Raw genomic sequence first — 27,060 nt, 5'->3', positions numbered from 1 at the left:
TCTAAATTAATCTATAATCGTGCGTTTAGCCAAGCAGCGGCGCTTTTACAAGAAAGCCAAAAGAGAGAGTTGGCTTTACTATATCAATGGAATCAATTCCAGAACTCCAATGAGAGTGGGTGTGGCGCAAAATCAAGGAAAACTAAGTGGAAAATTTGTTGCGTCACCATTACCCTCATTAAAGGTCAATAACACTCTGATCACAGAGCCCACTGAAGTTGCCAAAGAATTTCAAAGAATTCGGAATGCCGAAATGACTCGAAATGAAATGATGGAAAATCTGAACCATAACAATCACAAATTTTCCTTAAGAGAATTTTGGGAGGTCCCTCTCTTCAACTGAATCAACAGCTCCAGGGGGTGATTCAGTTTTATATGAAATGCTTAAACACCTCCCAGATGATGCCAAAAAAGTATCTACTTAAGATTATAACCAAATATGGGAAACTGGAATTTTACCCAAAGACTGGAAAATATCCATAATTGTTCCCATAAAAAAGCCTAATAAAGACGCTTCCCAAGCCACCAGCTATAGACCAATAGCTCTTACCAGCTGTGTGTGTAAGCTGATGGAAAAAGTGATAAACACCAGATTAGTTTGGCACCTGGAAACAAAAAGGACTAATATCTCCATTTCAATTTGGTTTCAGGAAAAATCGTTCCACCCTTGATCCCTTGCTGAGGCTGACCAATCAAATCCAGCAAGGATTTGCCAAACGATGTCAGACTATCGGCGTACTTTTTCGACCTTGAGAAAAGCATATGACACTACTTGGTGAATTGGCATCATAAAACAATTGCACAAGATGGGCATATGTGGAAGAATGATTAAATTTTATATTCCTTTTTAACAGAGATTTTTTAAGGTTAGAGTGGGCAAAACACACTCCCAACCTTTTGTGCAGGAGGAGGGTGTTCCACAAGGAATCGTTTTAAGTGTAACACTTTTTTCAGTGGCAATAAACAGTATAGTCCAACAAATATCATCAACTGTTAAATGCTCACTTTTTGTTGATGACCTTGCAATATACTGCACAGGATATGATGCCTTGTCAGTATGTAAACATCTGCAAAGGTCTGTTATGCCATTAAAAAAGTGGGCTGATGAGAATGGCTTTAAATTCTCCTCCTCTAAACAGTTTCTGTAAGATTTACTAGGTGCCAGCGTGTGGAAGAGGTTCCCACACTCAGTTTAAAAGGATCTATCATTCCTTATGAAAATGAAGTGAAATTTTTGGGAATGACCATTGACCAGAAATTGACATGGGCCAGCCACATAAACTCCTTAAAGATAAGGTTAAAACAATCTCTGAATATTTTAAAGGTTATTTCTGGATTTAGTTGGGAGCTGATAAAAATCCTGCTGAGACTATATGACTCGTTGTGTGGTCCAAGCAGACTATGGCTGTCAGATTTATTCCTCAGCTTGTCAAACCAGGCTGAAGGAACTAGATGTTGTACACAATATGGGGCTGAGAATATGCTCAGGGGCTTTTAGAAACTTCGCCTGTTGAAAGCTATATGTTGATACTAACCAACTTCCCCTTGATTGAGAAGGCAAGAACTAGGATTAAGGTACAAGGCTAGAATTAAAAGTGCTCCCAAAAATCCCTCCTTCCAGGTGCTGAGGGAAGCAGACTCACGGGTCTTTTCTGGTAGAAGAGCCTCTAGACCATTCCAAGTTAGACTAAATGAAGATGTTAGGGGTAATAATCTTAAATCCCAGAGAGTCATGGAAGTAAAACATCCTGTGTATCCTCCATGGCGTATTCCAGAAGCATCCGTGCGCAAAAAAGCATTTAACAAAAAAGACTGTCCTAAGGAAGAGATTGGGGGAAAATTCTTGGCAGCACGAAACTGTCCATACTAATGTGACAAAAATATATACGGATGGATCAAAGTCAAGTAGTGGTGTTGGCTGTGCAGTTATCCTTGGTGATACAGCATATACAGCTAAACTACCTGACTTTGCATCCATATTCACAGCAGAATTAACAGCCATAGTCTCGCCCTGGATATAGTTGTTCAAAGTAAGCGACACTAATTTTGTCATTTACTCTGATTCCAAAAGCACTTTAGAAGCTATTAAAAAATAGTTTTAAGCAGACTGAGGATTGGGCACACTTATTTCTGACCCATCAGTTTATTTTAGAAGGGGCAGCCTCCCAGAGTGTGCTTGCGGTGGCGAGATGCTAACAGTGGAGCACATTCTGGTTGCTTGCCCCAGATATTTTAACCAGAGAGAGAGATATCTTAGGGGGTAAATCCCTTGTGATATTTTGGGAGATGAAGCAGATATTTCTGCTCTCATCTCCTTTTTAAAGTCTATAAATAATAATTTTTAACATTTAATTATTTTTTATCTATCACATCATAGATATATATATTTATTTATAAGCATTTTCTTCATTTATTTCTTCATTAATTCATTCATTTCTCATATGGTAATTTATATATGAACCATTTCTTCATACACTTATTAACTCATTCATAATGTAATTTATTTAATCTCCATTACGGCGCTGAATGGCTTCTTTGGCCCCAGTGCCTGGGCTTTTGCCCCAAAACTCATACATCCATCCAGCAATATCATAACTTAAATACCCAAGGACTTTTATAGATGTGGCATTGGCATGGAAAAGAACTAGAAAAACATTTTATTCAACCAATGACAAACTTGAATTTAGTAAGCATAACATTCTAAAAAATTACCCTATGATGAAAGGTTTTTAGATATTCCTAGAATTTTAAAGCTTTTTAACATAAATGTTGTTTTCAGTAATATTAATGTCAAGAGTTTAGTAATCAAAAATTCTCCTAAAGATCTTCCAGGCTGCATATATGAAATTCCTTACAAAAAGTGTGATAAAGTCTATTACGGACAGACCGGTAAATCTCTTTCACAACGTCTCAAACAGCATCAATATTCTGTGAGAACTGGGCAAATATCAAATGCATTATTCGTACATATGAGAGATTTAGACCATCCTATTAACTGGAGTCAAGCAAGAGCCTTAATCCCATGTAATAACACAGTTAAAAGGAATATCATTGAATCTTGTTTCATTCAAGGTCAAATAATAGAAATGTTCTAAATTTAAGTCTTGGTTTTATTTAAACTTGATGCTTTCATTGTGAAAAAAGTTGTAGATAAATATAAGCAACAAAATTAATATATTCAGTTTTTTACATGTTTTTTGGACTGTAAAGGTACTTTGTAATTTCGTTTAGGGTCAAATCTGTTTAGGTTTGTGACCATGTGATTATCGATAATCTGGATATCTCTTTTAATTTTTTAACCCTTGACAATTAACCATCTGGTAATCTTGATCTTGTTTTGTACCAGAGACCTTTCTCTCCAATTGTACTTCATTAGCTCCTTGACAATGTCTGAGTAAAGACGAAAGTGCTTGGATTTCTGACTAACCTTTTCCTGTGGGATTTGCTTATTTATGAAGTCACATGCATGTCTACTGTGATTTTTTAAGAAGCTATATATATATATATATATATATATATATATATATATATATGTATATATATATATATATATATATATATATGTGTGTGTGTGTGTGTGTGTGTGTGTGTGTGCGTGTGTGTGTGTGTCAGATGAAAGAGGGCTATAATTAATAATATATTCAATATGCCACTGTGAGGTGATGTGCTGTGACATTTTAGAATGCGCAGATTCATTGCTTTTAACTTCCCATAGAGACAGAGTCTGAAGCGATGACCGGAGAAAGCTGATAAATCATTTCTGGGATGGTGTGATACGAAGATGCATGTTTAAGCGGGTCAACGTTCGTTCTATGGTTATGTGAGTTCACGAGGGCTTGTTCAAGGTGCCTTTGAAAACTGGCTATGACCAGTTTATTGAGGCATTACTGATGAGTGTGAATTCGTGTGTACGTGTACGAACTATGTCTACTCTTAATGGCTTGGTTTAGCCAAGAACGAGGGAGACAGCTACGGGAGAAAAGGCAGAATGCTGGGATAGCTCTGCGAAAGTCTATTTTATTTCAGTGTTAAAGTTCCAGGCTGTAATGGGTAAGTGTATCATTTTTTAGCCAAAGGGATGGCTTGTTTGATATCTGGTAAAGATGTTCCATTTTATTGACTTTGTCTTTACAATTGTGTGTGAGCTCACTAGTGTGTTCTGTGTTTTAAACAGGCGGTTCTAGTGAGGGGGCCGAGTGTCTCAGGGTCCGAGGTCCAGTGTGGAGGGAACTATAATATTTTGGAGAAGAGATAATTGGTGTAACTAATTACTGATTGAGACATTTAAATACTGGGGGGTTATCTGAGTGGTTTGTCTGTGAGACATGAATTATTATCTTTCCATTGTTGAATAAATATTATATTTTTTGTAACTCCGACTCTAATTTAATGACCTGATAGAATGGAGAGAGAGAGAGAGAGAGAGAGAGGGAGGGCTTTTACCAGTTATCACCACTCAGGCTATACGTATACCAAATAATAAATACCTTCATATATATATATATATATATATATATATATATATATATATATACTATATATATATACAGTGGTCCCCCCATATTCGCGTTCTCTGGATTCGCGGACTCACACATTCAACGGTTTTTATTTGGAACTATGTAGAACATTATTTGCGGACAGACTAGCTCGGCCCCATTCGCGGAGAATTTTTCCGACAAAAATAATCAGTAATTAGTGTATTTTGATGTTTATTTTTTTTCATGACTAAAGACATTTTTATGATACAAACAAAAATGATTTATTAATTTTCAAATATTAATTTTGATTAAATACTGTATTAGTAAGTTTAATAAGTGTAAATGATATCACATCTAATAAAAAAATAATAATTCTCTCTCTCTCTCTCTCTCTATCTCTCTCTCTCTCCTCTCTTCTCCTCTCTCTCTCTCTACTACAAAGATGTATGTTTTTTTGTATTATAAATAAATGATTTACTATTTTCAAATATTAATATTAATTTATACAGCAATAATATCAATTCAATTAAAGAAAATACCATAGTGAATTAGTTAAGATTTAGCTTATAAAACATTCAAAAAATTATGGAAGAATGAAGGAAATCCCAGTCTTCTTTCTCTAACTCCAGATACTAAAACACTGGTCAGGATATATCAAGTTCTGTGACAGGAGGGGGAAGAGCTGTTGTGTTGCCATCAAGTGCTCATGAAATTCCGCCCCCCCCCCCTCTCTCTCTCTCTCATTTACTGAGACTCGAGATTTTTTATAGTACTTGTACTATATGTTTTTAATACTTTTATAATAAAATAATAATAATAATAATAATAATAATAATAATAATAATAACTGTAATTACAAAATTCATATTATGTGATAGTATTTTAAAGAAATACAATACTAATCTATCCATGTCACTTTTAATTAACTCTCTCTCTCTCTCTCTCTCTCTCTCTCTCTCCTCACTCTCTCTCTTCTCTCTCTCTCTCTCTCTCTTTTACCGAGATGAAACAAGAATTTTTATGGTACTAGTATGTAAAATGTTTATTGATAATTTCAGTTATTAATAATAATAATAATAATAATAATAATAATAATAATAATCAAAATAATAATAATAATAATAATAATAATAATAATAATAATAATAATAATAATAATAAAAATAATCTTTGAAAGAGACACTCTCGTAGACATGTTTTGTTGAAAATGATGCTGTTGTCAGCACTATTAATCTTATAAAGAGTCTTCTTTCTATCTTTCTGATGACGGCTTTCTCGTTGTTGCTTAGACTGGCGAGCAACGCACCAAAGGGCATGGTAAAATTCGGTTGAGTCATTTGATTTATTATTGCTTATACAATTCTCTCTCTCTCTCTCTCTCTCTCTCTCTAACGCGACGTTTCCTCTGATCGACAGGACATTATCAAGCGATAACTGCTGAGGGACTGAATTCCAGTGGCGAGTCCATCTCCTTTTATCGTGGTGTTGCGAGTTCTTGAGTACGGTCAGAGCACCTCTCCGGCAGGTCGGGTTTTCATTGGTTCCCAGGAAGGTGACTCATATGGCGGGCGTTGACGAGTCTTGCAGACCTTCTCAGGTGGGGGGTATCACCGGGAGCCTCTTGATTGGCTTCTACCTGAGTGACGTCACCCCTGGTATTATTCTCATGCCCGGTGTTCGTTTCATGCGCGTGGTACTTTCGTTAGGGGGCAGGGGGTGTGGTCTCCTCACACACGTCGGTATCAGGAACGCTTCTTGGGTGGTATTAAGGGGAGGCTTTTCCTCGAGGATGAGCAGCGCTTCTAAGAGACGCAGACGTCGTGGGTCAGGTGCTCTCCGATGATCTTAATATTCCTGACGATGTCATCTCTCTGATGTTTCTGTGGTGTACTACAAGGGCGTGCTGCCTAATGGCGCCCTCCTGGGCGTGGCAGGAAATCCTTGTTGACAGGCGCATCTCGTCATGCCGATGTAAATCCCAGGGCATCCTTGGGCGGGGCATACGTATCGGTAGACGACGTTGGACTGCTTCAGGGGGTCTCCTAATGGTGGGGAGGGGTTGTTCATCAGGAAGGTGTCTTTCGTACGCCGATTCTACTAGTAAATAATGAGGGACACTCTCTTTCCTTCCTCCATGGGGCGGACGTGTTCCTCTATTATTTTCGTCATGGCTGCTTCTTCCTCCTTGTATTGGTGGTGCATGAAGGCTTTATAGAAAAGTTTGATATCCTCCGGGGTGGAAATGGTTTCCTTCTCTCTTCCTCCGTCATGTACCACTTGTCAAGGGCGGCTCGAGTTTCTCGGTTTACGAGTTTGTTCGAGTACCCATTGTTAATTAGCATCTGGGATGCTCGGTCGAGTTCGAGGTGTGTGTCCTGCCACGTCGAAGAGTGCGAAAGGGCCCTCCTGACGAAGGCCCTGACGGTGGTGGTCTTGATCGCGCAGGACACTCGCTATCACCATTCAGACAAAGTCCGAGGTTCGTAGCTTTGGTGTAAACTGTAGTCGCCAACTTCTGATTCGTCTTCGTGACAAGGACGTCGAGGAAGGGGAGCCGATCGTTGCTGCTGTACTCGACAGTGAAGTTGAGTGCGCTGTGCTGCAGGAACATCACCGCCTGCGAGAAGAATGGGCGGAAATACGTGCTGAAGCTGTCCGCCCTGATCCTGATGACAATACCAGACACGACACCCCTGCAAAAGAGACCACCACCACCAACCAGACGACCGAGCGGAGGACCAGCGCGAGCCTCCCACCTACGAAGATATTAATGCGTGCCTTGCCTACCTAAGCGAAGAAGACATGCGTAATCGGGTTAGGGGCGTAACCTGCAAACTTGTCGCCCTCAACAGCGGTAAGCTACACATTCAAGAAAAGACGCAGAGGTATATCAACCTCACTGCATACCAGCCTACCCCTGAACAAAATGACATATTAAACCTCGGACTAAACTGCCACTTCATGTCAAAACCGAAGAAACACGAGAAACGCCTGGAGATTAAGATGCTCCTCGACTCAATTCAGCAGTTGGAAGCAAAGAAGATCCTGACAATGATGGACGCCCTTCAACCTCTTCTGCTAGCAGAGGCCCTTACGGACAGGGGGTCATACTCGAGCAGTATTTACACCAAAGAGATGAAGGAGGCAGCCGCAGATCTGAAGAAGTAGGAAGACATCACCGTAAGGCGTGCAGACAAAGACAGCCGCGTTGTTCGTGCTCATCAGCACCTCAGAATACTTCGATAAACTCGACGCCATCTTGTCTGATGTTCTCTAAGTTCGAGAGACTTACGAAGAACCTGACGGAAGACATCAAACGTGACGCCAACCGGGTTCATCGCATCTGTGAATGCCATTACGAATGCCACACACTCCCGCCCATCCAAGGTGACTACAGCCTCGGCTACCTATACGGGAACGTGAAGACCCACAAGGAAGGCAACCCCCTATGCCCGATCATCAGCCAAACGCCCGCCCCGACTTACGCTTCTGGCCAAACGCCTTAATAAAATTCTGACCCCCTATGTCCCCTCCAGGTACTGCCTCACCTCATCGGTGGAATTTTTGGAGAAGATCCGCGACTCCCCCAGTGCGGGAACCATGGCGTCCTTAGACGTTGAGTCCCTATTCACCAACGTCCCAGTCGACGAGACGATAGGGATCATCATGGAGCGGGTATATAGGAATCCCGATATGAGACCCCCTAACATCCCAGAAGACTCCTTAAGAACCCTGCTGGAATATCTGTACGAAGAGAGCCCCTTTCACCACCCACCGAGGACAGATGTACCGCCAAAAGGACGGCGTAGCGATGGGGTCCCTCTTAGGAGTCCTCTTCGCTAACTTCTACATGGGAGAAGTGGGAAGAAAGGGTCTTCTCGCAACACAGATGTCCCCGCACATACGCACGCTACATCGATGACATCTTCGTGCAAGCCGGACTGCGAGGATGAGGTAGAAGCCCTTCGGCAGCAGTTCCTGCAGTTCCTGTCGAGTACAGCAGCAACGATCGGCTCCCCTTCCTCAACGTCCTTGTCACTAAGACAAATCAGAAAGTTGGCGACTACAGTTTACACCAAAGCTACGAACCTCGGACTTTGTCTGAATGGTGATAGCGAGTGTCCTGCGCGGTTCAAGACCACCACCGTCTTTTCTTGAATGTGTAGCTTACCGCCGTTGAGGGCGACAAGTTTGTGGTTACGCCCCTAACCCGATTACGCATGTTTTCTTCGCTTAGGTAGGCAAGGCGCACGTTAATATCTTTGTAGGTGGGAGGCTCGCGCTGGTCCTCCGCTCGGTCGTCTGGTTGGTGGTGGTGGTCTCTTGCAGGGGTGTCGTGTCTGGTATTGTCATCAGGATCAGGGCGGCAGCTTCAGCACGTATTTCCGCCCATTCTTCTCGCAGGCGGTGATGTTCCTGCAGCACAGCGCACTCAACTTCACTGTCGAGTACAGCAGCAACGATCGGCTCCCTTCCTCGACGTCCTTGTCACAAAGACGAATCAGAAGTTGGCGACTACAGTTTACACAAAGCTACGAACCTCGGACTTTGTCTGAATGGTGATAGCGAGTGTCCTGTGCGGTTCAAGACCACCACCGTCAGGGGCGGGCCTTCGTCAGGAGGGCCCTCTCGCACTGTTCGACGTGGCAGGACACACACCTCGAACTCGACCAGAGCATCCAAGATGCTAATTAACAATGGGTACTCGAACAAACTCGTAAACCGAGAACTCGAGCCGCCCTTGACAAGTGGTACATGACGGAGGAAGAGAGAAGGAACATTCCACCACCCCCGGAGGTTATCAAACTTTTCTATAAAGCCTTCATGCACCACCAATACAAGGAGGAAGAAGCAGCCATGAAGAAAATAATAGAGGAACACGTCCGCCCCATGGAGGAAGGAAAGAGAGTGTCCCTCATTATTTACTAGTAGAATCGGCGTACGAAAGACCTCCTGATGAAGAACAACCCCTCCCCACCAGTAGGAGACCCCCTGAAGCAGTCCAACGTCGTCTACCGATACGTATGCCCCGCCCAAGGATGATCTGGGATTTACATCGGCATGACGACGATGCGCCTGTCAAAAAGGATTTCCTGTCACGCCCAGGAGGGCGCCATTAGGCAGCACGCCCTTGTAGTACACCACAGAAACATCACGAGAGATGACATCGTCAGGAATATTAAGATCATCGGGAGAGCACCTGACCCACGACGTCTGCGTCTCTGAGAAGCGCTGCTCATCCTCGAGGAAAAGCCTCCCCTTAATACCACCCAAGAAGCGTTCCTGATACCGACGTGTGTGAGGAGGACCACACCCCTGCCCCCTAACGAAAGTACCAGCGCGCATGAAACGAACACCGGGCATGAGAATAATACCAGGGGTGACGTCACTCAGGTAGAAGCCAATCAAGAAGCTCCCGGTGATACCCCCCACCTGAGAAGGTCTGCAAGACTCGTCAACGCCCGCCGTATGAGTCACCTTCCCGGGAACCAATGAAAACCCGACCTGCCGGAGAGGTGCTCTGACCGTACTCAAGAGCTCGCAACACCACGATAAAAGGAGATGGACTCGCCACTGGAATTCAGTCCCTCAGCAGTTATCGCTTGATAATGTCCTGTCGATCAGGAGGAAACGTCGCGTTAGAGAGAGAGAGAGATGAGAGAGAGAGAGAGAGAGATGAGAGAGAGCGAGAGAGAGAGAGAGAGAGAATTGTATAAGCAATAATAAATCAAATGACTCAACCGAATTTTACCAAGCCCTTCGGTGCGTTGCTCGCCAGTCTAAGCAACAACGAGAAAGCCGTCATCAGAAAGATAGAGAAGACTCTTTATAAGATTAATAGTGCTGAAGCAGCAGTCATTTTAACCAAATATAATATAATCATAATAATAATAATAATAATATAATAATAATAATAATAATATAATAATAATAATAATAACAATAATAATAATAAAACTGTAATTACAAAATTCATAATGGTAGTATTTTAAAGAGATAAAAATGACCTTTCCATTTCACTTGTAAGGATAACTCCTCTTTCTTACTGAGATGAGAGAATTTTTATGGTAGATGCACGTGTTTATTTTATTTTCAAATAATAACAATAATAATAGAAGTACATAGTAATAATACGATAACTAATTTCAAATGAAAATTCTTCCCTTCGTCTTTTTCTGTATCAATTTCCCTACCTCATAACTCCAGTGACGCTCGGAGCTGGGAAAGTAACAATGCCATACAATGGTCAACGAATTTAATGGTTTTATGTATCTCTCTCTCTCTCTCTCTCTCTTACTGAGATGAGATCATTTTCATGGACATGTATGTAATAAGTTTATCATTAATATTTTCCAATAATAATACTATAACTGTAAGTACAAAATTCATATGTGAGTATTTTAAATACAATAATCATTCCATTTCTCTCTTTTAAATACTGTAAGGACAACTCTCTCTCTCTCTCTCTCTCTCTCTCTCTCCTCTCTCATCTCCTCTCTCTCTTCTCATCTCTTCCTCTCTCCTCCCTTCTCCCCACAAGATACTTGTCATAGTGGTAACTCTGTCTCTCTTGGCTGCAAGTGTTATAAGTACGTAAGTATATACCTTTAAGGCTTCTAATGTTTAGGGTTACTTTGAAATTATATAATACAATCTCTAAGATTAATACAGTAATATGATAATAATTTAAGGTAAATCTGATGCAGGATGTTACATAAGATATACATTTGGTGTTTCTATTTCTTCCTTCTTTTATCTCTCTCGCTCTCAGCAAAAGAATTGATAGACAGACAAACATAATTGCACAGTCCTCTCTTTCTCTCTTCTCTGGAGAAATATATGTATTTATGGGAGGGGAAAAAAGTTGCCTACAGACGTTCATTTCAATCTATTGAAATCGTAAGGAGTTATTCTACTCTCTCCTCCTCTCTCTCTCTCTCTCTCTCTCTCTCTCTCGTCTCTCTCTCTCTCTCTCTCTTCTCTCCTCTCTCTGCTATTGGCTGTTTATATATTTCTAATGGTAAAATGTTTAAGATGACTTTAAAATGATATTAATGATACCTATTCAATGGTATATTTGATGTAGGATAATACTTTAAGTAGACATTTGGTATTTGTGATTTCACATACAATTGTTTCCCTTGTAAAAATAAAATGATGTCTCAAGTAACAGTATAAAAGAAAATGTGCATGACTGAATACTTATGGGGGGACTGAATTATTTTCACATACATAACTAAGTCATGCAGTACGTACATAGTATGTATTTATGTATAACCATAAAATGTAAGATTTACTTTAAAACAGTATTAATAATATTTCAAAGATTAATATGAACCATAATAGAATATTTTATGTATATCTTGATGAAGGATGGGTCTTTTTATGAGATACTTTGGTGTTTGCATGTTCAGGATAGGAGTTTATGAGCATTTTAATTTTTAGAGAGGGGTTCCAAAACATTCGCGGATTTCTAACTATTCGCGGGGGGGGGGGGGGGGGTCTGGTACGCAATCCCCGCAAATACGGGGGGGGACCACTGTTGTTATATATATATATATATGGATGCATGCTGCAAGAAACATTACGTAATGCCTTAAGTTGTTTGCAGTGTCCCTTTGGCCCCTAGCAGTGAAAACAGATTACGATTGCGGTTATACACCGATCAAAGATTTGGGAGCAGTAAAAAGATCAAAGGAAATAAAAAGAATTTAGAGGACTTTCAATTAAAATACTCTGAAGGAATATTCAAGAAAATGGATGACCTAGATATCAGTATGCCTGAAAGGATTCTGTAAGGAAATGACTGAGAGAGCAGTGAACCATCAATAGGACAGACTGCGGAACTCTCACTGAAGTATGAAAACCCATCTTCATGGGATCCAAGTCATCTCAGAAGAATCAAACCACTAATCACACAAAAACCTATAGTAAATTTCACATTTAAACCTCTAACCACAATAAGAATCAACTGAACATCAACATCATTTAAGAACACACTAAAAATCAGTATAACAAATTATATCACTTGTTTGACTGCACTGTATTTATGGTAATTGCTACATAATCTGAAGCAAAGAAAAAAAAGGGCATCAGTAACATTTTACCATCATGAATCTATAACGAAATAGAAAGGACTGCTTTCAACTCTCACCTTTTTCTTTTCCAAGCACTGTGCCGAGATCTTCCGGCCATCAATGACTGCTTCAAACTTGTACACAGCAGCACCTTCATCAACTGGCATCCTGAACTCAAGCTGTGGAAAGAAAGAATTGAAATCAACTTTTTCATATTTCAACATTACTTTTCTTAACCTCATGAACTGATTTTATGCAGGATAAGGCCTAAAGCTGTATGCAGCACTGCTCTGCTGGGGTGACTTCAGTCATATATGTATGTCTGGCATCTTCTCGATGATTTCAGTCCTACACGTAAGTTTCGGTGTTTCCTTCTTGTGTCTGGTCACATTGATGACTGACTTCCCCTCCCTGGAGTACGTTGACAACAGCAGCAACCACATTTCTACTCTTTTCCATTTATTTATGTTACAACTGGTAGTTCTGCTGGTGGTCTACTATGAACTATCTCCTTGATTTTGGTCTCTTCTCAGTTTGCAGAGATTGATTTCTCCTTACTAGCTGTTGTGTTCTAACCTGATGTATTATTTTTTTGGTTGGATCTGGAGTTCTGCCAACTACATCGGTTTCCAGCTGACCTTTGGTGGCTTCTTTCTGGTTTGCCTATCCTGAGTTAATGAACATACACTTACTATGTAAGTACTAAAAAGACTATGTAAGCACTGGACCAGGGATCAAAGATATATGACACAGGATGCAAATTACAACAAATTTGAAAAAAAACCACTCTCCAATGGTTGGCAATGCTGCATAGCCTAAGGACAATTTTGGTAACAATGTTGGTAACACTGCTTGCACTCATGAAGAGACTACTACTTAGGTTAGGTTGTGTGGGAGACCAAGAGAAGTTTCCAAAGGGTTGGGGGGGTCAGATAGCTGGGCACCATGGGAGGGATGCAGAAGTAAGGCTATTGACAAGAACTCACCCTGAGAGTGGTTGTTTTGGAAGGAGGGTGGAGTAGAGGACTAGTTTCCGGCTGGGAAGGGGGTAGGAATGCATATGAATTCATTACAGTGTGTTTTGCTTTTTTGTTTTGCTTTTTATGTTTATTCTTTTCCTGCAAAGCAAAAAAGAAAAGAAGAGATGCGGTACAGAGAGAACAACTGAGGTACAAAGCACCTCAGTGGTGTGATCGGTATGGTGTTGGCCTACCACCTCGGTGGCCGCGAGTTCGATTCTCGGGTATTCCACTGAGGGGTTAGGAAGTCACGTAAAGCCGTTGGGCCCGTTGCTGAATAACCACTGGTTCCATGCAATGTAAAAACACCATACAAACAAACAAACAAACAACTGAGGTACGTATCACGCACATTTAACCCTATAACACACTCGCTGCTTCCCTTTTTTTACTTTTATTTTACTCTATACTGTTATTATTTTTATTTTCATGGCATTAAAGATGAAACTACTATCAAATTTACTACCAAAAAGAGATAAACGCATTTGATATTCCTAGCATGTGCGCATACACTACATAGTTACGTACAGTGTAAGATTTTTCTTATAATATTCATATTCATTTATATTACTATAATGTCTATGTACTTAGTTTTAGATGCTACTTAGTTTTAAAAACCTTCTCAAACTTGCTGGGTTAGTGCTGCTAGATGTAGTACTTCTGGACATGTATTTTTTCATAATTTGGTTTTAACTTAATTTCCATGTCTGGATTGCTTTAGTCCCAAGTGCCCTAAGCAGAAGTCAATCTGGGTGTACTAAACCACTCCAATAATCTAGTTATATGTATAATTCCACTACTAAAGTGAAATCACTGTTAGTACCATGCTAACATTCTCCTGCAATGTAGGGTGAAGAACAACAAAACAAAAAATATAAGCAGTATCTGCTAAAAATCCTAAGAAAGGGGACTACAGATGCATTGGTATAGACAATTGGTAGCACTGGGATATTCACCAAAGAGCCAGTTGTCTTTCTTTCTATTCTCACCACCCTGACAACTATGCCTTTCTAAGCACTAAGCAGAAGCAAAACAGCTTTGTACACTGTATGACACGGTTTTAAACAAGTTTCTTTGTCTTACCTCAAGAGCATTATCTGTGGCATTGTGGTATGTCAGAGATGCCTCTACTCTCGCAGCAAATCCACGTACTGTAACATTGATGTCAACTGCCTTCAGAGTTACCACATGGACTTCACGGGCTGTCAAAGTGAATAAAAATAAATAAATACCTACTTCCATACAGGATATGCAAGTAACACAGATAGTACTAGATTTATCTATTGATAAATCACACAAATGGTAAAATATTAAAAGAAAACCCTTACCGTAATAACCAAAGTCGATATGTTGAGATTCCTCAGCAACTTGAACTCGCCCAATTAAACCCCAAGGAGTCATCTTTGAACTGAAATGAAATAAAGAAATGAATACTTAATACACTACTATTATTAGTATTCAGAAAATGTACCCTATTCATATGGTAAAAGTGCAGAGGGGCCATTGGCTTGAAATTCAAGCTTCCAAAGAATACGGTGTTCATTCGGAAGAAGTAACAAATGGTAAGAAATATAGAAGGAACAGATCAGTTATTAGAAAAACAAATTAGCAAATAAACCAATAAATAATGTAAGTAAATTATTAAAATACAAGACGATTTATATTAGGGTAGTAATGCACTTAGAAATTCCAATTGCACGACAGCCACAGGGAGGCTTTTGCTGCTCCACAGTCCAACAGTGAGAGGAATAAAGGATCATGGAGCCTAGACTTTCGACAGCGAGGCACATTTGCTGCTTCGTGGCTCTGCAGTTCAGCAAACCTGGTTGCTCTCAGCAGGAAGAGGCAACGAGGGATCAACCGTGAATGTGAAAGGTCGCTGTTGAAATACAACTTGGGGAAAATTGACGAACAAGAGACCATCTGGTGATGGTCCAAGTCATAACTGCTAATATTAGAAAAGAGAAAACTACCACCGCAAACCACTCTATCTAAGAGATAGAGTGGTTTGCACTAGCAGGAGCAGGCATCCAATCCAGAGTACGGTACTCAGTCAACAAGGACAAATAACATAAAACAGGTAGCATTGATTTCGTCACTTCTAAATATAAGAGGCCTTACGAACAATATTTAACTCTGGTGCGGCATTTGCCGAAACTTTGATTGGACGTTTCTCAAAAGTAAGATGCGAGTCTAAAGTTACAGCAATAATTAAAGCTTCAGACTCATTCAGCAAAGTCCCATTCACCTGAAGGGGAGGATGGGGTGGAAAATCGTTTCACTGGAGTTCAGCCTCATACTCCATCAACTTCACCATTCGCTGATCCAGTTCATACAAATTCCAGACTGTTCAGGCATAATATTATATTTTCTGCTTTAGATTAACCATCTGATGCAAAATAAGCCCATGCTTCGGTTCACAAGGAAAAGAGGGGGCCTTACAGTTTTTTTTTTTTTTTCTACAGCCAGATTTCAGTGGACCATGGTGCAAATGTTGCAGCTGAACCGGGGTCACAACAGATGGGAAAAAACATACAAGAATTATTAAGTGCTAAAATATTAACATTCACACCATTATAATACTGAATTTGGTAACTGGCTCTCAGTCCACGAAGGAACCTCCCCTCGCTTTAGATCTAACGTGTTCAAACGACAGGTAAAGTATACTTGCCAAGCGTCAGTGTCACTTGTGAGTGGGTGGAGGGGGTTATACCTGAGATATCAAATGTGTATACTTTCGACGCTTGCATATTTAAATAAAAACCCCTTTACTCAATCCACAGCTCTTCAGGAAAGGGTATGCAAATTATGTTCTTCACTTGAGCAATGGACATTCAGGTAAATAGCACTGCTGTAAATGTCCTTATTGACTGTAGGGTTAAGAATGGAACCATCATTTATGTGGATGGAACTCACAAGTCACTCTCAAATTCCTGATGTAAACCTTCTCAGCAGTTGCTTTCTGATTGAGGTTTTATAATCACATAAAAGATTCCCTCGAACAGCCCTGTCGTACAATTGTATAAAGCTGAGTACAGTTTCTCTGAAGAAAAGGTCTACAGTGATGTTGGACAAAAGAACTTCATCAATTCCCGCAGTGTATTATGTAACAGAATACTTTTTAAAAAATCTGCAGTGAGTGACACTGAAATAAAAGAAGGCCACATTGTGTGTAATCTCTCTCTCTCTCTCTGTCCTTGAGTGACCACGATAAAGATAATTCGTTTTGGTACATGCTAGTATCATAATGCCAGTCTGCTTGATTTGCAGCTGATATTCGCATGACAATACGTATTTCAGCCGAGTTGATGCCAGCATAAGTTTCGTACACATAGACCAAATCATTGCGGTCTCCTAGCCTGAGCTAAGGGAATTTACCACTTGTTTTTTAATATTAGACGAAAAATAAAAAATCACGAAAAGTACATGGTATTTTCTTATAAATTTAAAGTAGATCTATTTTTCAATATCCAAAGAAATATTGTATCAATATATAGCAAAAATTTTCCAGGAGAAATGATAGTAAGATTGTTTTTTATTGTGTATGGTCTGACAATGCTCATAATAAAACAAAAATTTAATAATTAGATGCCTTTTAAGAGTACAGTGACATGCCATCACATATACTATATTCTAAATAAGTGCTTGAATTCATATTGATGTCAGCCCTGTAGTCGTGATTTACTAAAAGTGGTTATTTCAAAGATTTGTTTCACTAATCTAGCATGGTTCTGACAAAAAATATACATATGATTTACATATCCATGCCACAAATATGTATGTAAGAAACAGCAGTTGAACTCCCATTAGGCATTACAATTTATGGCATGTATATTATTCACATCAATTAAACGTAGATTAATGTATAATCACATGAGAGACAGATGAAATTTCATATAAATTCAATCAGTAACATGCAAATTTATAATTATTCTATTTGACAATAATTTAAGTTAAGTGACAGTACAAAAGGAACAAAAGATTCAACTTTATTAGGGAATATGTCACCTGAGATACCAACCTATCGTCCACCCATATATCCACCCCAAAGACAGCTGTCCACGTCCTCTTACTCAAGTCTCGTCCACCCAAGATGAATAGCACTGTATGATCTAAATTCTACATTCCTGTGAGCAGTATCGTTATATGTATTCTTGACGACTTTAACTCTGCAGAATGACATCTATTTCTCTGTAATAACCTTCATTAAACATACAAGGTGATTTTCCTGTGGCCCAAAGTCTTTTATATGATGAATACAAGCTTTATTAACTGTTTCTAAAACATATCTCAATAGTTCATTATAAGTTAGTCTGGAAAGCTTTCCCTCTGATGACACAATACATTCTGTACACCTTTCACAGGATATGCTGCATGCATTCTGAAGACCTTTCACAGGTCATGCAGACATCAGTGACATCATCTGATGAAAAAATCAGAGCTTCTCAACTCTTTAGAGAATTTATATAATTTTGACTGGTACTTTCTAATGCGTCTAGGCTTCACACTTTAAACATTGCTTTAGTTTAAATACTACAAATTCATCTGTATATGTAACAATGATGTACAACTACTACGCTTCCTTTTCGTACAGCCATATACTGAAAAATATCCAAACTCCAAAGAATACAATGTCAACCCATGCACACACTTGATGACGTCACAGGGAGAGAATGCTCCGTTTTCTTTCATATTTATGCTTTGATGGGGAATTTACTTATATAATAGGATCACATTTCATTTGTCCGAGACATTACCCAAAGTCATGCACTTATCAAAGAGGTAGAATCTAGAGAACCTAGTATCATGATTGGGGCAATATCAGGTATTTATTCATACAAGTTTCCATCCGTTGGGCAGTCATTTTAAAGAGCTACATACCTGTTGCTTAGCCATTCAGCGGCATATTCAGATCAATGTTGCATTCTAATGAGAAACATTTTTGGCAATTTTTCCAAATTTGCAAAGTGAATTTAGTGTAGCAGTTCTTATTGCTGCGTGTGCGATCATATGTACATTAATTTTCTTGTTTATGTTTGAGTAAGCTGTATGTATCAATTTCCCTCATATTGTTAACTTTATCACCGTTTAGTTTGATAATAACATCATTGTAAAAGACAATTCTCGTTCCATCTTCACCCTCCTGTTTGTAGATTTTTCTTCTTCGATGTTAGGCTGTCCGTCCCATAACATTTGGGTTTAAACGAATTTTTGAAAGTCGCTAAAATTCGCGACAGAATTTATGAAATATCATACTTCTTCACCATTCGCTGAAGGCCTTCTTAACCCCAGTGCCTGGGGTTTGGCCCTAAATATCATACATCCATCTTCAACATAGCATAATAGTTTGAAGACACAACGAGGCCCCTTTGAAACTGATACAAAAGTTTTCTATTCTTTGCTCTCATTTGAAAGCACTTCTCAAAATGTAGACTCACACTGGAGCTTCCTTAGTAGTGTTTATTGGGTCTTCTCTCTTGCACAGGTGAACCCATTTTCTTCTTATCTTCGCCCTTTTGGGCAAACTGCAAGAACCTAGTGTCGTTTTCTTTTACTCCTCATGGGAAAACAACCAAACACAGCAAAAAGGACAAATTTTTAAATCAATTTGTATTTTTCATAGCTAAACAAACCTTCGGTCTTAGCAATAGGATAATCTTAGCGCCAGCTGGAAAAACGGTTAAAAAAACATTCAAAAATTATATTGTATCGAAAGCTCCTTCAGTGACTTTGATTCACCGAGTTAACTTGCGCGCGTGACTGCCTCCCGCCTGACGTCATACGCACAACGGGGCGTTTTTTTTTCTTTCTTTTTTCGACTCGAAGTGAACAGACATGGTATTCTCTGGATATTGATACTGAACAGGCAGGCGCCGCATTACATGTACTTTCAATGCTTCCAATAGAACAGCTGATAGATTTTTTAAGTCAGGGGGGTAAATCAGCTGACCAAAAGGGCGTTGGTTCACGTTCGTGATGTCATGGGGGTCCTCCTATGATCCCTTCTTCATGGGTTTCCTAGAATCAGTAGTAGTCGTCGTCATGGTTTCCCCCTAGAAATGGCTCCCCTGTTCATTTACAACTAACTTAGCGGATATACTGATTAAATGCCGAGTTACACTGCATGCAAGCAAAGTGCAGATGTCTACTTCGAAAATAAACCAAGCTGGATCTATAAATAGCATTAATGTAAAAATAAAATAACGACACTTCTGTTATGTTCACAAACATCTTTCTCCTTTCATCTTAATGTGCATTGATATTTTAAAATTATCTTAGGTAACATTGCATACTTTCCTTCATTTCTCACCAATTCTTTTATATTTAATAACCTGAGTCATGTGAATATGTTTTGAAGAGTGAATGACGGTTTCTTGCAAATGTACAATGATTTCTGCATCTAACAGTTCTCACACTTTATACCCATCAGCGACTATGCCTTCTGGATATGACGTCAGTATTAAGTATTTACCAATTAAACAATCGCATTTCTTCCAAAGATTCTGAATGAATGACATTTCATGGCATCCGGGAAAATCGTTGCTTTCCCTTCCGCATATAACGAATGGTGAAGGGGCCATCGGGATCCGATGCTACCGAGTGATAAACGGGCAGGGGGGGGGGGGGGGGGTGAGCGAGCCTTCTTATCTCCATGGTTACCGATAAACGAATAAATCCACTCGAATCTGATACGCTCCGGCAATACCGAATTCCTGATAAAATAAATACGCGACGATTTTGCTATAATGCTTGTTATCGATGAAATTGGATTACCCATACTTGGGTTAAGAACCAGCCACATCGATGATGTTCCGTTATACACTAAACGTATGATAGAATACAACGCGTATGAAATCTGTACTTACTGAAGACCATTAATTTATTTTGACAGAGTTGATTATCTGATTTTGTTATCCAGTTCTACACTCGGGTAGTCCATGAACTTACATTTCACCAAAATGCACCATGTTTCGAATCATTAGGCAACACCAAATATTCTGGATTTAACTTAACAACACTAGTTATTTGAGGTGTTGACATTAGTCACAGGCAACATTAGGTTCTTAGCTGACAATACTTACATTGGTAGATAGTGTCAACACAATGGCAAACACTAATCACACTACCGAAGACGAAACTGTCAACACTTAATCTTCGGTGCAGATAAATTCTCACGACTTGTCAACTATTTTGCAACTGTATAAGTGGAATAGCGGCAGACTGAATCTGAGTGATACAAGAAGACCGTGGAACCGAGAATAAGAGGGCGGTAAGGGTAACGCGTTTTATGTGACTACTTATGTACGTCTGACAGCGGTACTTTTGCTTGCCAGTTGCCAGGCCCAGGTCATTGTTGCCAATTGGTTTGTGTTTACCCTCCAAACTTGGGATAAGACTTACACAAAACCGTGGAAGTAAGTGAATTTAGCGACTCTATTTGTAATATAATATATACACATAAATATTGGAGCAATTTAATCATTATTGCATTACTATGACATCTAGAATTCATGAAAACATTTTGTAAAGGCATCGGCGTATGTGTCAAGTTCCACTAAGCTGGCAACGATGCTGGCCCTCCCTCCGTTGCCTGCATGTGTGGTTTCGTTGTGCGGAAATAATTGACGTTACAAGACTTCTATCTTACTATTCATTTTACTTGCAATTTTTACGAACAGTAAAACTTAATAGAAAATCTAAGAGCGATAAGATGCAGTGTGACATTGCAGTGTTTCGCTTCAGAAATGAGCGTAATGTCAAGGCTATTGCGTCACGTTAAGCAACTTGAAGCTGCGACGTTATCTTGTGGCAAAATCCAAAATAATGAACAAGAGTCGAGTTGCATTTTCGAGTACAGTTGCCAGACGTAGAAGTTCACATTGGGTGTTTATCTTCTGCGGTCGCTTCAAGAGACAAGACCAGTTTCGTCATCTTTGAGAGGGCGAGACAAGAGTTTCGTTTACGGTGGTGTGATCAGTGCTTGTTATTGTGTGGACAGTATCCGCCAGGGTAAGTGAAAAAAAAAGGCCTTATATTAGTGCTTATGAAGAATGTGAGTAGTATTATGTTAGTGGTGTTTAAGTGATTCACCTTTTATCAACTTAGAATTATTGCAGTAGGCTGTAGTGAAATGTTAGTGCACTGTATATGTACTCACCAGTAAGGTCAAAAGTGCGGAATGGAGTAACAATAGTCGTTTGCAACCACAGATTGCATACGCTATTCTGTCGTTGTCATGTGTTTAGTGTATCACGGATTCCATCGAACGCAGGCCTAGACCATCCAGGCTCACTGATAAACAAATATTTGTTTTGATAGCGAAAGCATTGCTTATTTCTTATGTTATGACTCCAGTATTGATACAAGGTATCAGTTATTTTAGAGGGAACATTCATTAACGGTAACCCAAGAAGACGAGACGGGTCAGATCCAAAGGAAAATCCACCATACTACTACTACTAGTACTAATCGTATGAGCACAGTTGCGGGCACACTACACTGTTCGTGTTAGGTGCAAAACTATTTAACTTCGTTTTATAGTACTGAATTATAATTGTATTTAGCTTCACCATGTTCAATGGTTCCTCAAACTGTTTATTTTAATTGCTTACTGCAACAAGAACTCTGAAAAGTTAAGATATGTTAAAGAGAGAAATGTTACTAATTTTTACGGAATTTTACCAATTCATTTCTACTTTACCTTTAAACACCCATACTTTTATTTCACTTTTCTTATTATGTATTCCACCGATTTACTGTTGGGAAATTTCAGGGTCTCTAAAGTAATGTCCTGTTCTTTTATTTTCTGTAGAGTTTTACGAACGAATAGGCGCTGTCCTCTACGCTTCAGATATCACAAGTTCAACATATTATTTAGTCAGCCTGACTTTCATTATTATGCACGCATCGTTTGTTTAAAGTTATATGATGTAGTACTCATTTTCCCCGGAGTTTTTTTTTTCAGTAAGGGGTCAGTCAAGCAATTGTCATTTTGTGATAAAAATCTGAAATTTGGCACATATGTAGAGCTCCATATAGTGAACATTTTCAGATATTGGTGGGACAGTATGGAGATTATGCCTTGCTATGAACCTCGGCTTATTCATTTGTTTCCTCATTTCTTCCAAGGTATTTTCAGTCTCGTGCTTAATTTTCCTTTTTTTTCCCCCCCCCCCTTTTTTTTTTTTTTCCTTTTCCGGTGCTTTTTTTTATTTTCTAATTTCTTACATCCGTTGTATTTATTACACATTTCTGCCATGCTTTTTGTCCGGCATTGTCCTTAAGAGGCTTTTAGTTGATCTTCTGGTATTTCTTTAATTAATCTTTTCCCCTCCGAGTTTATTACGCTAATGAAACAGCATGATTTTTTTTTCATACCTTATTACGGGCCATATGCCCGGACTCCGATATAATCCAATATGGTGCTCCCTTTGGTTGTTCATACATTCCTTGGAGGATCCTATAATGCATTTTCTTTAGTTCATTCAACTCGTTTTCCTTGATGTTACGTTATGTGTCTGTGTTAGCAAATAATGTTGGTACCACTGCTGTTTCATAAATCTTTTTCCTCACTTCTTCAACGTCCCCTTATTTTCTCATTTATCCTGGTGGGTCCTCTCCCTTTTGATTTCTCTCTTTGAAGCTTACTTCCTTTGAGCCATTTAGTGTGGTACTATAGTACCATTCTCTTATAGGTATAAGCATTCTTCTTCATCACTAATTGGGTCATTTTTTTTCTTACTCTGTTCATCTGTCAATATCTGTTTTCCTCGCTCTTTTATCCATTACGAGCTCTGCGAACTTACTTGGTTTGGTACTGAATGTAAATTTCTTGAGCTGTTTTAGGCTGCGGAAGCTGCCGAGTGCCGTTTCTGTTGATTCTCTCCTGCTGGTGGGGGACATGAGATCATCGACAAATATTAGAGACTCTCTGTATTTCCTATGAGTGTTACCATACTCCTGCTTATCTCATTTACTCTGTCTGCCACTATGCTGCATAGCTTTGGGCCATATGTTGCTCCTTGTCTCACAATTTCCGTTATTTCAATGATCTCTGCTTCTACTGCAGGACATCATATTACTAACTTAACGTTTCCTTTCATCTTTCGCATCTACAGTGCATCTCTCCACCCCATCATTTTCCGTCGCCTTTGATGCTGTCCTCCATGTCTAGTTTATCAAAGCATTTATAGGCATCTGCGAACCGTAGCCAGGTACTACGTTGGGTGCCTAGCATGTGCCAATCACTTCAATGCGTGTGATGCTAGCAATGAATACCCTTCTTTTGTTTTCCAATCCTAGTTTGCTGCCTTTTTTTTTTTTTTTTTTTTTTGCAGCAATAATGTTTCCATTTCTTCCCATTCGTCCGGCATGTTTAACTCTGCATGCAGTGTCTCCTATTAGGAGTGCCAGGCTCTCATTTCTGTACCCATATTCTTGATTATTTTGTTATTTATTCCTTGTCTGGGCGGGGGGTTTGGTTCATAATCCCGAATCTTAAATTCCTGAAAGTCAAAATCCCGAAACTTAAAATCCTGAATGTATTAAAATCCTGAATTATCAGAATCCCGAAATTAAGATTCCCGAAAGATCAGAATCCCGAAAACTATAGCCATTCTCCATTCCTTAAGTTTTTTTCTCTCTTTTTCATTCTTTCTTTCTTTTCTCTCTCTTTTTTGTGTAATTCCCTATCTATCTAGGTGATTTACAGTATATTTTATAATTTCAATTACATACCCCTTACACACCCTGTACAAATTTACTTAGTATTTGTTATTCGTTCTATCTTCTTATTCAGTATTTTACTGAATATGGCTTTATTTTATTTTATTTTTTTTGTAGGCCATTGCCAGCTCTCTCTCTCTCTCTCTCTCTCTCTCTCTCTCTCTTCTTCTCTCTCGTCTCTCTCTCTCTATCTCTATTCAGTATTTTACTGCATATGTGACTTATTTATTTTATTTTTTTGAGGCCATTGCCAGCTCTCGCTCTCTCTCTCTCTCTCTCCTCTCTCTCATATATTCGTTTGTCTGAAATTACCAGTAATTGTCCCATATGCAAGGAAACCAGGGATTTGTCCGACATCATTAAAGGATTAACTTTGTGGGGAAATTTAAAACAAAAAAGAAAAAGAAGAAATACCTTTATTTCAACACCTTTACAAAACAGTATTTGAATCATTGAGAATACATTAAAACATTTAAAACTAGAATATGGAAATATTTTAAAATGAAAGATTATGAGCAATAGCCCGAAGATAGTTCATACGATCTGGTCGGTTTTCACGATCGTTAACTATATTTTGTATCCTTTCTTCACGACGGATAACACATTTTTTTTCTTTTTGGACAAGACTCGCCTCGCAGAATGCGTTCACATTCATTCATTACGTGCTGCTGCTCTTTTTAAAACTCACCAATTATGCGATAAACACCGACATGCGCATTGCCTACTAAATTTTCCCATCGCCTGTGCCATGCTTCGACATTGTTCTGGGTACGAGGAAATCCACTTTGGAAGCATTCATACAGAGACCACAAATTTGGTGGAAACAATGGAGGCGATCAAACAGCTACACCGTTGCGCAGATATTTTCTTATTCTGCCATGCACATAATTATTTTCAAACCAATCGACAACTTCATGAACTTCATCAGGCAGATGCAGTTTCAGTTCATCGAAAGCTCCTGGTATTTCAGCAGATGGAAGGAATGCTAATGCAAACAAAGGACGTAGTTTTAGACTTGAAATTTTCGTCGTTACCATATCGTATAGCCAATCCACTTGACTGAAGTCTGCTCCAAATGCACTGGCCAAAGTGGAAAAAACAAACTTTATTGGTAACCGCTTCAAATTCACTTTTTGTGGCTTTGATTACACTTAACTCTTCATCTGTCATTATGATTCGAAGGTTTAAACACAATCCATTCTCGTCTGCAAAGTCTACCAAATCTTCAAATAACCGTTTATAAAGTGACTCAATTTTTCGTGTCATTAGAATATATACTAGCGGATATGTTCTGGAGGTATCTGAGCAAACAGGGGCATGAATTGTGTAAAGTTGATAAAAAATTGTGGGGACAGTTTTGAAGGTTCCGTCCATGATCCACATTGAAGCATGTGCTAGTTTCTCTACTCTAGCTTCAGTGGTAAACATTAGAAGTCTCTCTCCTTCTAGAGTCGAATCCTTCACTAAAAACAATTCAGCATTTAATGTTTTTTGCAGCACCAGAGGAACTTCTATATCAATAATAGTCTTTGGTTCTGGAAGATGATGAGCTTGCCGAATTCTTTTAATCTTTTGACGAAGTGCATTTTTTGATGGCAAACATGGAACAATTTCCGGGTTAGCAGTGGTTGTACACGATTGTATAATCTGACATGGGGCATCTTTTGTGTTTTTAGTTTTGGGTGAATGGTTGTGGTCTACAGTTTTTTTAAGAATATGTTGTCCATTTGAAAATATGGTTATTGCTCGGCCTTTGCAATTAAGAAGTTTCCTACTTTCACAACACCAGTAGTATCTATTGTTTAAACTTTTCTCTTTCACCATCAAATAGCCATGTGCATTTAACTTATTAAAACCTTTTTGCGAAGGAACATTTTCACAGATCTCTTCCATTGTTGTTATGGGCTTTACGCTTTTAGTATTTTGTAGACCACAATGGAGAAGTGACTTTATGATAACACAGGAACAGACTAAACTAAAAGACATCGTTACAAGAAGCCTAAAATGGTAATTACCCCAAGCTCGTACAAGAGATGGTTAAGACAAATGGATAATTTACTGGGATTATGATAATTCGGGATTTTAAGATTCGGGATTTTAATAATTCAGGATTTTAATTCATTCGGGATTTTAAGTTTAGGGATTTTGACATTCGGGATTTTAAGCTTTGGGATTTTGATCGGAACCCCTGGGCGGGGCACTACCTATATTTATTTTTATTTATTTATTTATTTATTTATTTATTTTTTGCTGCTTTTTCCACACTGGCCCGCTGATTTTTTTTCCACTCCCATTATGGACATCTATTTCTGGCACAGGAGAGCAATTTCATCTGCTGTTGCTGCTCTCTCCCTATTTCATCTTCAAGATCATCCAATATGAATGGCCCTTTTTTTTATGTTGTTTGTGTATTCTTTGAAATTTCTTCAACCTCTATACGTAGTACTATTTTCCCTTTTCCTTGTAGTAAATATAGTCGTGGTCCGTAATGTTCAAATGCTTTCTTCCACTTTGTCAAGATTCTTTCCAGATCTGTTCGCCATTTGGTGTACTTTTATTGGACCCTTTCCTCTGGCTGTGTCCACCAAAGTTTGTAGGTCTTTGCGTTCTTTTACCTTTGTTATATCTATTTGTTTTACATGCTTCTCCCACATACTATTCTTCGGTTCATGACCACTCTCACAGCACAGTTGTCAGGGCGCACTGGTTCAGAGGATATCCTGTAAGGAGTTCTCTATTTCCGTTCATTGCGATTGTCGG

The 27,060-nt window shown here is 39.1% G+C and overlaps 2 protein-coding genes across 33 annotated transcripts in view; one reads left to right on the top strand and one right to left on the bottom strand.

Moving 5' to 3' along the window:
- Positions 1 to 20,797, bottom strand: part of LOC135226174 (von Willebrand factor A domain-containing protein 5A-like) — a 67,458-nt gene extending 46,661 nt beyond the window's left edge. The window contains exons 1-4 of the mRNA XM_064265617.1: positions 20,658 to 20,797; positions 14,904 to 14,983; positions 14,659 to 14,777; positions 12,634 to 12,735 (exon numbers count right to left, since the gene is read on the bottom strand). Coding sequence (XP_064121687.1) covers positions 12,634 to 12,735; positions 14,659 to 14,777; positions 14,904 to 14,976 — 294 coding nt within the window. The 5' untranslated portion in view covers positions 14,977 to 14,983; positions 20,658 to 20,797. The remainder of the gene's footprint in view (positions 1 to 12,633; positions 12,736 to 14,658; positions 14,778 to 14,903; positions 14,984 to 20,657) is intronic.
- LOC135226400 (von Willebrand factor A domain-containing protein 5A-like) overlaps positions 1 to 27,060 on the top strand; it is a 442,225-nt gene that overhangs the window by 328,635 nt on the left and 86,530 nt on the right. For 14 of the 32 annotated variants that reach the window (XR_010317219.1, XM_064265902.1, XM_064265904.1 and 11 more), the window contains exon 1: positions 21,138 to 21,585. The exons of 1 other annotated variant lie outside the window; for it this stretch is intronic. The gene's annotated coding sequence lies outside the window, so the exon portion shown is untranslated. Of the gene's footprint in view, positions 1 to 20,706; positions 20,846 to 21,132; positions 21,586 to 21,609; positions 21,629 to 27,060 lie in introns of those variants that run through there. 17 more of the 32 variants (XM_064265916.1, XM_064265919.1, XM_064265913.1 and 14 more) reach the window with 6 other exon arrangements.

The sequence above is a fragment of the Macrobrachium nipponense genome, chromosome 14 (assembly GCF_015104395.2).
Source record: "Macrobrachium nipponense isolate FS-2020 chromosome 14, ASM1510439v2, whole genome shotgun sequence".
In the NCBI taxonomy this organism is placed as follows: Eukaryota; Metazoa; Arthropoda; class Malacostraca; order Decapoda; family Palaemonidae; genus Macrobrachium; species Macrobrachium nipponense.
This window is presented reverse-complemented; position numbering and strand designations above follow the sequence as displayed.